At 39.4% G+C, this 11,254-nt stretch overlaps 1 protein-coding gene across 3 annotated transcripts; it reads right to left on the minus strand.

The window, feature by feature from the left end:
* Nucleotides 1–308: 308 nt before the first annotated feature.
* Nucleotides 309–11,191, minus strand: LOC128184004 (titin-like). Of its 3 annotated transcripts, XM_052853273.1 has the most exons (4): nt 11,173–11,191; nt 10,395–10,504; nt 3,031–4,583; nt 309–1,882 (listed from the first exon to the last, which is right to left on the minus strand). In XM_052853273.1, coding segments are annotated over exons 2-4 (2,799 nt in total). In that variant the 5' UTR covers nt 10,397–10,504; nt 11,173–11,191; the 3' UTR covers nt 309–638. The 3 variants fall into 3 exon arrangements, with proteins under 3 accessions (XP_052709233.1, XP_052709234.1, XP_052709235.1); XM_052853274.1 differs by lacking the exons at nt 10,395–10,504; nt 11,173–11,191 and adding an exon at nt 7,062–7,584; XM_052853275.1 differs by lacking the exons at nt 10,395–10,504; nt 11,173–11,191 and adding an exon at nt 5,811–5,919.
* Between the last annotated feature and the right edge of the window lie 63 nt (nt 11,192–11,254).

Raw genomic sequence — 11,254 nt, forward strand, 5'->3', positions numbered from 1 at the left:
GGAGAAAAGATGGAAACATTTCCCATTATAAATCTCCGTAAGAAATTTGCATGTTTTCTTTCCTGTGAACCTTTATGAGTGGAAAATGATAATTGTTTAATGAAAATATCTTGGACATATTCCCTTTTATCGATTTTACCTGTACTTCTTTCACAGGTATGTGCATTTTTATTAAAACTCATTAAAAAGTGATGGAAGCAATAACTTGGGACAGACTATAAAAGAAGTAATGGGAACTTGGATGCAGAATTATCTACGGGGAGAATAATGTGCAATGCCTCATGTAATTAACATGCATTACAATAAACAACAGATAATATCATTTATTCAACAACATCGGCACCATTTAAAATCCGTAGAAAAATAAATATGTATAACAATACTGTTACCATGACAACCGTACACGTGATTATATACACTGATATCACAGCCGTTGAGCATCCACAAAATACTGCATCGGATACTGACATATAAACCAGAATCAACATTGATTAAATAAAATAGAAAATCCGTAATATAAATAAAAAATGAGAACATATATAATATCGAAAGACAACGCCTAAACAAAAATATTATCTTGTCTCTTTTTCTAGAATCTTTACGTATTCATGTGTCCACGTTTACTCTCAACATCAGCTCTATGTTCCAAACACTTCTGCAATAGAGTCAGTAGAGTGGTCCGTGTTTTTGCTTGACGCATTAAGACGCTTTGCGTTCGCCTCAATCAAAGAGGTGGCGGAAGTGGCTGCGTCTCGCTTGGTTACTTCCGCCTTAGAAGAGGCCTCTTCTTTTACCGTTTCGTCTGCTTCTCTCTCCGTTTTCTGATTTTCCTCTGTTGTGTTCTTGTCGTTTGGTTTGTTTGTTGAAGCTGGTACCGTTTCTCCCTCCTGTTCTTGTGTCTGCTGAGTGTTATCTTTATTTGAATCCTCTGTCGGTTTCTGTGTTGACTGGTTCCCCTCTGACGGTTTCTCTGTTGATCGGTTCCCCTCTGACGGTTTCTCATTTAACTGGTTATGTGGCGCCGTGACCACTTCAATCTTCTCCGCCGATGGCTCCAATAGTTTGGATGGAGATGGAATCTGGTCTGAGGGCGTGGTGTTTGGGCTGTGTTCAGGTGGTGACTCAGCCGATGGGGCGTCTACATTTGTCGTCTGTTCAGGTTGTGTTGGTGTTTCCTGTACAGGGGGATCTGGCGTCAATTGGTCCATTGTCTCCTCGGGAATTTCTTCAATTGTATTTTTCCTGGAGCCTAACAGACTTTCTTGATGAGGATTATCGCCATCAAAATCCCACAAACGACCTCGAGGCCTTCCTCTCCCAGACAGGTTAAACTCCGACATGTTACGATAGTCAGGCGTCATGGTGAAATCCGTCGAAGTGTCATCAACTTCCGGTGTGTCTTGTTGTTTGCCGGTCGTTTCCACGTTTGTCGAATCAGAACGCTGGGGAGATTGCTCGGTCGTGTTGTTGGACTTAATTGGGCCTCGTTTTGGATAGAAGCTATGACGCTGGTGGTCACGTGGTGGGCTTAAGGCGTTTGCAGCATTTCTAGAAATAATGACCTCGCCAGTTGAGAATTGGAAAGTCATGGCCGGAAGTTCTTTTTTCAAATCTCGTTGGATCAAGGGTAGTGGTGGTTGGGGACTAACATCCGGGGCTTTCTGCCATTCGGTCGGAGAGCAGCGTAAATCCAGTTTGACCAACGGTTTCTCCGTGTTTTTTATCGGATTAAGCTTCTTGGTACTGGTGTCCCCAAACACTTCCAGGCGCTTGAACTTGAGAACTTCTCGCTTGGCCTCGGATTTACTCATATCCAGGTTGGAATCTCTTGTCGGCGGAGGAGCGTTTCGACCATTCTGGTTTGTAACCGAGGAATGTGAGCCTGGAATGATACAGAAATAAAATAATGAATAATATATAATTATATTCAGCTGTTTTTGTGTAACCATGGTAACAGATGTAACAAATCCAAAGACACCTTTCTTTACCGGCTTTGCTAGAATTCCTTTATTAATATAAAAATTAAGAACTGTTAAAATATAAAGCAACGCAACTTCACAACAAATACCAGGAAATACAGATTGTTTCTGGGGTGTCTGCGCAAAATTCCATTTTTTTTTTTTATCAATCCATTCAATTAACGAGTTTGCCGATTTATTAAGTAAACAAATATCTTCATTTTTCATCTCATTAAATCACCAAACCGTGAGATTCCGCCATCCAGCGAAATTCACGACGGTCGTTCCAGACCAGCGACATCGGCGTACGCCGGCAAACCTTCCCCGGTCAAATGAAGGAACAGGCCGGGTCCGACGCCGGTTTGACAAATGAAGTCCTACCCTGGGACTCGCGCTTTCCTCGGCAGTGGAGTTTTGGTGAACACGTTTGTAACTATACAACAAACTTGGGCCATAACATCTTAGTAACTACGTCTCAGCGTGAAGAGAGGGAGCTAGTGGGTTCATTGTTACAGAACTCTGAAACAACATTGTCTAATTAATAACCTTTTTCTTCGTGTGGTGAGAAATAATGAACCTCTCGATTCTTAAGAAGGATTTCACAATTTATCAAACTGGCGTACGCCGATTGCGCCGGTTGACACGTTGTTATATATATATATATATAGGTATAATTAAGTTTGCTCATATACTACTAGTATTCGAAGTTAATGTATAGACAAAGACTGCAGAATGCTTAATTTTCGTGGAGGAACCCTTTAAAAAATCTGTATTTCACGGTGCCTTTAATGAATATTGAATTTTGATTTGATAATCTGTTACCATGGTTACATAAACATTTTGATCCACAAAATATTGCTCTATTTTTTTTACGCCAGTTTATAATTATTTTATTCGCCAATTTACCGTTTACGTCATATGACTGACGCATTATGGCTTACGCCTATATGGAACAAAAGAAGTACTAGTCTGCCTATGAAGAATAACCTTAATTACGTATGCCGTAAGGATCAAATAGACCCACTTATATACATGGGCCTCTAACAAAAGCAAAGGAACCCGAGTAAGTTACCTGGGGAGGTCACCTGTCTGTTGTCTGGGTCAGCCGTCTCACTCCTGCTCTCGTCCGTCGCCTTCTTCTCTATCTTGATCACCGACAGGGCTCTGTCCAGCGGCTGCTCCACAGACTTGGCTTTCTGCCAGGAATGCTCGGTGTGACCCGGACTGACCTTTGACTCGCTGGAACGAAGCGAGTTTCTGAGTCGGATCGGGGTCAAGTCTACTGATGTCCTCGCCCGGAACAGACCTGACCTGGCTCCATTGTTCTCAACAGTTTGCTTGGCAAAGTTGAACTTCTCGCTCGGATGAATATCGTACGCTTCCACTGCGAACTGGTCGATGTTTACAGTTTTGACTCCGTCGCCGTCTTGCCTCTTGGCGTTCATGAGATCTTTCAGCGTAGTTTTCTGCTCCTGGTGATAGAACTTCTCGGCGTCATATTGATACAGAGGGATTTCCGCGTCTGAATGCGTCCTGTGACGCTCAGTGCGCGCGTTCTCGTCACCAAGCATCTTCAGCCGCAGCATGGAACGCTGCTTCAGTTTGTAATGTTCCCTGTCGATGATGACGTCACGCTTTATGGGTCGCTTCACATTTTCTCTAAGTTCTAGATATTGGTTGGGTATCGGGTTTAACGGTCTCAGTATTGGTAAATGAATCTTCTCCTTTGAGGGATTTCTGGGTAATTTCTGTTGCGAAGAGTCACTCTCACTTTGACTGGTTTTTTCCTCTCTTGCCATTTTATCGGCTTGTTCTATGACGTCATCGGGCATTTCCGAAAACCATTTTTCGAGATTACTTTCTTCCGAATTACCCTCCAGATGTAAATTCCTGTTCTTGATGACGTCACTACGCTCCTCCCCGCGAGTGAGATAGGGAAGGGTTTCTCCAGACACGGACTTTATCACAGGCAAAGGGAAGCCTTTATTTTCATCTGTTAACTTGAATGGTGGAGCTTTGTTTTTTGTCCGTTTCTTCGAAGAAATTGTGGGTAATATAGTTCGCGCCACTCTTTGAGCTTCAACTTCCGGTAGGTGTTCAAGGTCCTTTATATTAAGGTACGGGGCGTTTATAAATAGCGCTGTGATGCTGGGGTCTTTTCGCTCCTTAAGGGTCAAAGATCTGAGGTCCTGACTACTGTAGTGGCGCTCCTTCCTGGACGCCGTGCGTAGACCTGCAGCCCGCCGTAAATCACGCATGCTTGTTGTACGCGTGATACGTGGGTAGTCTGATGGCACAGAATCCGCGGACTTGGAAACATTGGACACGTCATCGTACGACTTGACGCGCCGTTTGCTGATCAGCGAGTAGACGTTCCTCGGGTTGGTGAAGTCGTTCTCAAACAGGCCAGGGTTACTCTTGTACAGGAGGTAGACGGGATCGTACTGCGATCCCACGGAGTCTTGGTCAGTCATTATCTGGTCCTCTACATTGGTCACAAGGCGGTCGTAGTCTAAGATTATAGGCTCACACGACCCGGTCGTTAGGAACAGATAGTCGGGACTGGTCCGCGCGTCACGCGACGACTCGGGGGAGACCTCGGTGTTACCTTGGAGACGGACCGACCTGAAAAACAGAGGACATAAATAAAGAAAATATGTCAGTACAAAAAGAGGTTTGCAAAAATCCAAAACAACAAAGTCGGTGAACAATAAAAGTTCGAGCTTTCATGCAGCTATCACTGCTACCAGTTACAATGTACAACTCAAGCATGTAGTTATTGCAAGGAACTACAGATAGGTGGTTGGGCTCTTGTGAGGTCTTTCAAGGACTCCGTAACCAGTAGATTTAAAATTAAACTGTGTATCTCTAATTGTCAGCAGGCCTAAATTGTCATCAAAATACGTGAAAATGTCATAATTGTCAATCAAAAAAATGATTTATAAATTCGTTTGTATTGTGTTTTAATAAAGAATAATTTGAAAATGCAGTTATCTTTGGGATAATGATTTTTATTATGGTGTTCCGTTACCCGTTTATGAGTGGAATAAATCGACTTAACGCTAAGATAAACAGACCGATGGAGGAAAGGAAGGATGGACGGACAGACCGATGGAGGAAAGGAAGGATGGATAGACGGACCGATGGAGGAAAGGAAGGATGGACAGACAGACCAATGGAGGAAAGGAAGGATGGACATGCGGACGGACAAAAGGACGGACGGGCGAGCAGACAGACAGGGACGTTAATACAGTAATAGACAAAGCATGAAGTCCTCGTGGGGTCGAGAGCTTACGGACAGGATTAAGACGGTCAAACGATCAGAGAGGGATTAGAATAATCCGGAATAAACATATGGTCAGAGAGACTTAGATATAACAGATCAATATCTACACGGACTCACAGGAAAAACTGTCTAATAACCAACCTCTCTATAAAGATAAAATATAAAGATATAAAACGATAATTTTATCTTATTTTAAAGAGATATATCTCGACTATTACTCTTACTAGGGCATACATGTTTTCTACCCCATCCCACCTCCCTCTTTGAGATATCATTTTTAAATAGTTTACTTTATGATACACGTCCATATATATCTTTCTATAAAAAATGTTCTATAAAAGTCAAGTACAATGGCATAGCTGCTATGCGAGGTACGTATTCTATACTCTTTAATAAACTTGGATATTTTGCCTACTGAACCATAAATAAAAATTTATTTATTTATTGACAATGTCTTTAAAAACCAGAGAGAGTCTCTATACATCAATTTTTAATTACACCCTCCTCCATTACTTAGCACGCTCTACAGACACCTAACTCCTCTAATCAAAGGTAGAATAGCTTACCATTGTCAGGATATCACAATGACGCCTAGCACCACGGCAGGAGGAATGAGAGACGAAGAATGAATTCAGTTCAGAAAAGCGACTAGGGATCAACGAAGCACCGATCAATAGGAAAGATTGCAAGTGAAATAAAAATCGTTGTAATTGAATTTTAATCCGCGGCAAAGCTGCGCTGGTCGTGCATTCTTATGCAAATCAGTTACCCCGTGCCGAGTCAATCCCTGTTTTATTTCTGTTTTTCTTCTATCTCTCACTCTTTCTTGTATTACTCTCTCTCTCTCTCTCTATTTGAAATGATGTTTGTTCGACCGTCTCTCTCTCTCTCTCTCTCTCTCTCTCTCTCTCTCTCTCTCTCTCTCTCTCTCTCTCGCTCTCTCTCTCTCTCATAACTAACTTATCTATTTTATATTATTTGATATTAACCCTGACTGCCAAGCAATATTTTTTTGCAGTCTTAAATAATATCTTATGATCCTTTTTGACAGCCGCAAATCAATATATCCTATCTCAAGTACATACTACCGAAATATTTCGCAGACCAAAACACACTTTAAACATAATTAAAGATAAAAGTCAAGCCTAGATTATCAGCTGGCGCGTGTGTCATAATTCTGAAGCCCCCCCCCCCCCCTTCTCCTTCGCACTTTTTTTGTTTTTTATGTATTAATTTCGTCCTGGGTTTTTATTTTCAGTTTATTATGTGTTACAATAAAATAAAAACTTAGTTTTTTATCGATCAAATCATGGGCAAATAATGTAGTTGGAATGCAGACATTTCTACAAACAACAATGTACATACAAACTAGTTATGTCTGTATTGAAAATCAATGGTTTCGGGAACTGAAATAACACCGAGGGGGGAAATCGAGCCAAAAAATCGCTACCATTTTGTTGCTCGAATTTGAAATTCAGAAAACTTTGTATTCAAAAAACTTTAAACAATGCTGAATTATGTATGCATAAGATAGAGTCTTGGCAATGGTTTTCTTACCGACAATCCTTCAAAAATAAAATCAGTTCAGAAGATAGGATGATTATCCTTCATACTTTAAGGATGGAGTAAAATCAAGTTCATGAGCCATTTTATAGATATACCGACAGACAAACACACGGACCACACCAACCTACCGCCTCTCTGTGTGGGTACAGTTATATGACCTGATTAAAGATTTAGGAAGAAGAATCCCTGTTTTAGGACAGAACCTTTTATAGATTAAGCAAAGACGAAGGAGACAGAAGTTAGTGTTTTACCTCTATCAATTTAAATTCCAAGTAAACAATTACTCTGGGATCCAACATAAGGTGTAGTCTAAGCACCACCGGACAGTTCCCCCGGGTTATCACACTGTAGGTTCACCCCCACCACACGCGGCGTACTTATCCTGTCTGTCTATCTGTCTGTCCGTATCCGGGACTCCCACTATTGGATCAATCCCACAAAATCCCCGCGATCCGATTTCGCTCACGTTCCCGTGTCCGCATCGATCCGAGGCCCGGCGCACTAGGTAGTGTTCCCCAGGTGTGTATAATTAATGTCCCCCCGAGAAATCTCGCCGAGCTCCAACAAGGGGGGTAATCCTGTAGAAGGGTCCTTCAGACGAGCACTCGTCTCACAGCCAGCTATGTCCTCCACTTCTCCACAAAACCTTAATCCCTGGCCGCGCATTAAAAGCCTGCCGTGTTTATACAGCTAATGAATTTTTATGAAAATTAAAAGTGAGGCAGGCTATAACTACTCGTGGATTTAATTCTCGCCGCCGTGAAATCGACCTTCTCACTCGGTTTTGTTCTATGGGTATTTGTGTGGGGAGAATGTAAGGGGGCGGGGCCGGGTTGCTTTGTTATAGAGTCGTCACAATAAGTTGGACAATGATTAAACGCAGCACATATTTACTTCTACTGTTAATACCAATATCGACCAACTTAATTCATTGTCATTACATATATACCTCTACTTATAAATAGAAAGCTACAAATAATTTTGTGTTCTCTCTCTCTCTCTCTCTCTCTCTCTCTCTCTCTCTCTCTCTCAAACAAAAAATTTAACTAAATGTTGTATAGTCATAAAAAGAAATAGAAGGCAATATACACCAGGGTCATTATTTGATTTGTAACCGTTAAGGCCTATATACACGTTCTGGGTGTCGTCATGGTGTCAGTGTAGAGTTTGGGGTTTGGGCGACAAGTCGTCTTCAGATGGGATTAACGTGAAAAAGAAAATCCTCACGAAAAATACAGCTCATCAAATCAGAAAGAGACTTCCACGTGAAAAGAGTCCAATTAATGTCTGATTGTTTGGGTCTAATTTACGGTTAACATGTCTGCATGATTCAACAATCAACAATTTTTCATTGTAGCGCGGACCTAGGTGGCTATAGATTGGGTTGGTTTATCCATGGTGTATCGCGCCACAATAAGTGTTTGTACAGCTTATTATCAGCTAAACCAACTCCCGAATTGTTCTGTTTTATTATTATGTCGTGCTTAAAATGGAAGTCTTTCTGAAAACTTATTTAGTCAACAGTAAGACCCACGAGGCTATTTATCTATGAATAATTGTATTTGACGAACTGGATTCCTCTGATACAGCATTGATCTAATTATTAGGATCATAACTTGAATAAATATTGGTTTCCTTTGACTTCATAACATGTAATTGTACAAAGTCCTTTAAACTTTGTAGATGTATTTATATGTTTACGGGGATTCCGATCTCGTTCTCATTTTGTCGAACGGGTTCATGTAGATGTTTGATAAGTAAGAGGAAAATAGAGTGGTCAAATTGTTTGTAATCAACCTGCTTTAGGTCGTGTTTTGTGATGGTTTTATATTGATATTTGGTCAAAGTTTACAAGTGGACGGATAAATAGATAAGTATAGAATTCAGAATCCTATAATCTATAGAAACTAAGAAACTAAGACTAGAGCCGGGTTGCACAATGGTACGGAATAGACGGGTGCCGGGTTAGGCGGGTTTGTCTGTATGTGAGGAGAGATTTTCCCAAGTTTTATTATACTTTGTTTGGCGATGTAATATTAATGCAGAGAAAATTAAAAACCATAGCAAACTATGTCTTCTAATTAAATCGTAAACAGTTTTATTTCCATACGTACAGTAATTAATCCTTTCGACATTCCCTATAACGCAAAGATGGCTTCAAACTGTCCTAAGGGAGTTAATCACTTTTGTCGGTACACAGTCCATTGGAGAGTTCTTATTCAATTCAATTCAGTTTATTCGCCCAAACCATGAAATGGTACATGATGTCAATCATTATATACAGTCCAATGCAACTTTGAATAAAATACATGTACAGATAGAGTGATCTGTCTGTTTAAGTTTAGATACATGCAGAATAACATTTTATTAAACTCATGCGCGGATCCAGGGACCGTTCTATAGGGCGCGAGGGATATTAATTTTGTTTGCCGGGCGTCCGAGGGTGTTAAGGATGGCCGGGGAGGGGGCCCGGATCGAGTTTTTCGGACTCCCACCCCCTTTTAAATCGGTGCATGATTGTGACTTACCGAAATGAAATTACAATAATTAACTACATAATTATATATGCATTTAGTTGATAAATTTATTTTCATTTAGTTATCTTACAGTTGTTCCTTAGCATTGCATGACCAAATATAATTAACTCGTTATGAAAATCATATATGGTGTGATTGTATACTTGGATAATTACAAGTTGTTTGGTATCAACAAAAAGAATATTATGAAAGAAACAGATCTTTATCACAAAAAATTTCAATCTTTGAAGTAGCGACCTTGACAGTAGTTCTTCCGACAGAACCGCTTTAGTATATGGCGGGTCACATTCTAGTTTTTCAAATCAGAGGTTAAATACATAAAAATATGACAAAAAAATTTTTTTTATTTGATGCGATATACCTCAAACTGAAAAAGGTTGAACATGCATGAATTAAGTCTTCATTTGATAGGTTTTGTGAAGTAATCTTTACAGTTTTTGAAGCATATAAAATTGCCGATTTATCATTATACAGTTTGTCCATTTTCTTCGATTATTCAAGCCACAACATAAATGAAATATATTTAGCAGCGTTTTCACTAGACGCATTTCCTCCATTTATGTCAGCAAAAGCAATAATTAAATATTAACATATGATATTTTCTCTTCAAACTTTTAACATGTGCATGTACTTCCTATATAGGCAGTAATTTGAGCAAAGGCGCTACATATTCAACATTTTTGCAATATTCATGTTTTACAAAAAATAATAAAATTGTTCATGACGAAATTGATGTTTAAAATCAAATTCATTAATATGGATGTCAATTATTATGTAGCCTAAATGTGATTTTATGCAAGTAATATTGTAACATAAAATAAATCTAAATATCAGTTGCGAGTAAATATGTTTTATTTATTTTACTGTCAATTGCCCTCGCAGGAATTGTAATATAGACTATAGCAATTAAGCAATTATCTCACCTGGTCAAATTCCCGTTTCGCACACATTTTTTCGATACCTAATTTACAAATGTGTGCAAAACGGGAACAAAGCGTGGTTGTTGTGTATGTCAGAAATATGACAAGAAATTAAAATTCTACTTACATTTTCAAATGCCCAGCAATTACATGTACATGTACCAGTTCTATAAAATGCTATCCGTGGCAAAAATAGCCGCTCATGAACCCAGTTTGATTTCCATAGTTTAAGCTCAGCTATGAAATGGAAAGGTTAGAACAATCAGTAGGGTTAGGGGTTGTCAGGGGCGAAACGTTTGCCTCTTGTTTTATTTTGTATCATTATTTTGAAGAAAATTTTTTATTTTCTCTTCATAATTCTAAATAATATAATAACTGCAGTCTGCATGAATTTATTAAAAAAAAATTTGCCCGATATTCATGTGAAATTCTGTATGAATTTTGTTGAGAAAATTTCCCCCTCAATATCCCCCTTTGTCCCCCCACCTATGACTGTATACCGTTGTATTGTTTTAGACTGCGCTCACGAATAAAGCGTTCATTTCCCCGGACCAATGGTCCAAGTCAGCGCGGGGTGTCCGGTGTCAAACATATAGACCGGTGAAACAGAGAGGAACCTCATTACACCACGCAAACAACTTTTACTAATTAAGAAATTGTATCTCATGAAAAACAGAAGATTTCAAGTAGCAGTAATTTTGATTTTAAACGATGCAGCACCTCCAAAAATCGACCAGCTAGCCCAGCTACTATTTATACAATTACATACTCCGTGCATAACGTTAGGCTAGCCTAAAATAATATTTTGAGAATCTGAAAGTTTACTATATTTTCACTAAAAATAATTCAATTAATGATGTAGTTTTATATTATTTTTGAATGGATTTGTGAACTTTTAAAATTACCAACAAACCAAGTCTTGTGAACCGGATAAAAACTATCTGCAGACTTGGTTCTAAATTTAGTAAAGTGTTTACTTCCGAAAGC

This window comes from Crassostrea angulata, chromosome 5, assembly GCF_025612915.1.
Source record: "Crassostrea angulata isolate pt1a10 chromosome 5, ASM2561291v2, whole genome shotgun sequence".
NCBI classification, from domain to species: Eukaryota; Metazoa; Mollusca; class Bivalvia; order Ostreida; family Ostreidae; genus Magallana; species Magallana angulata.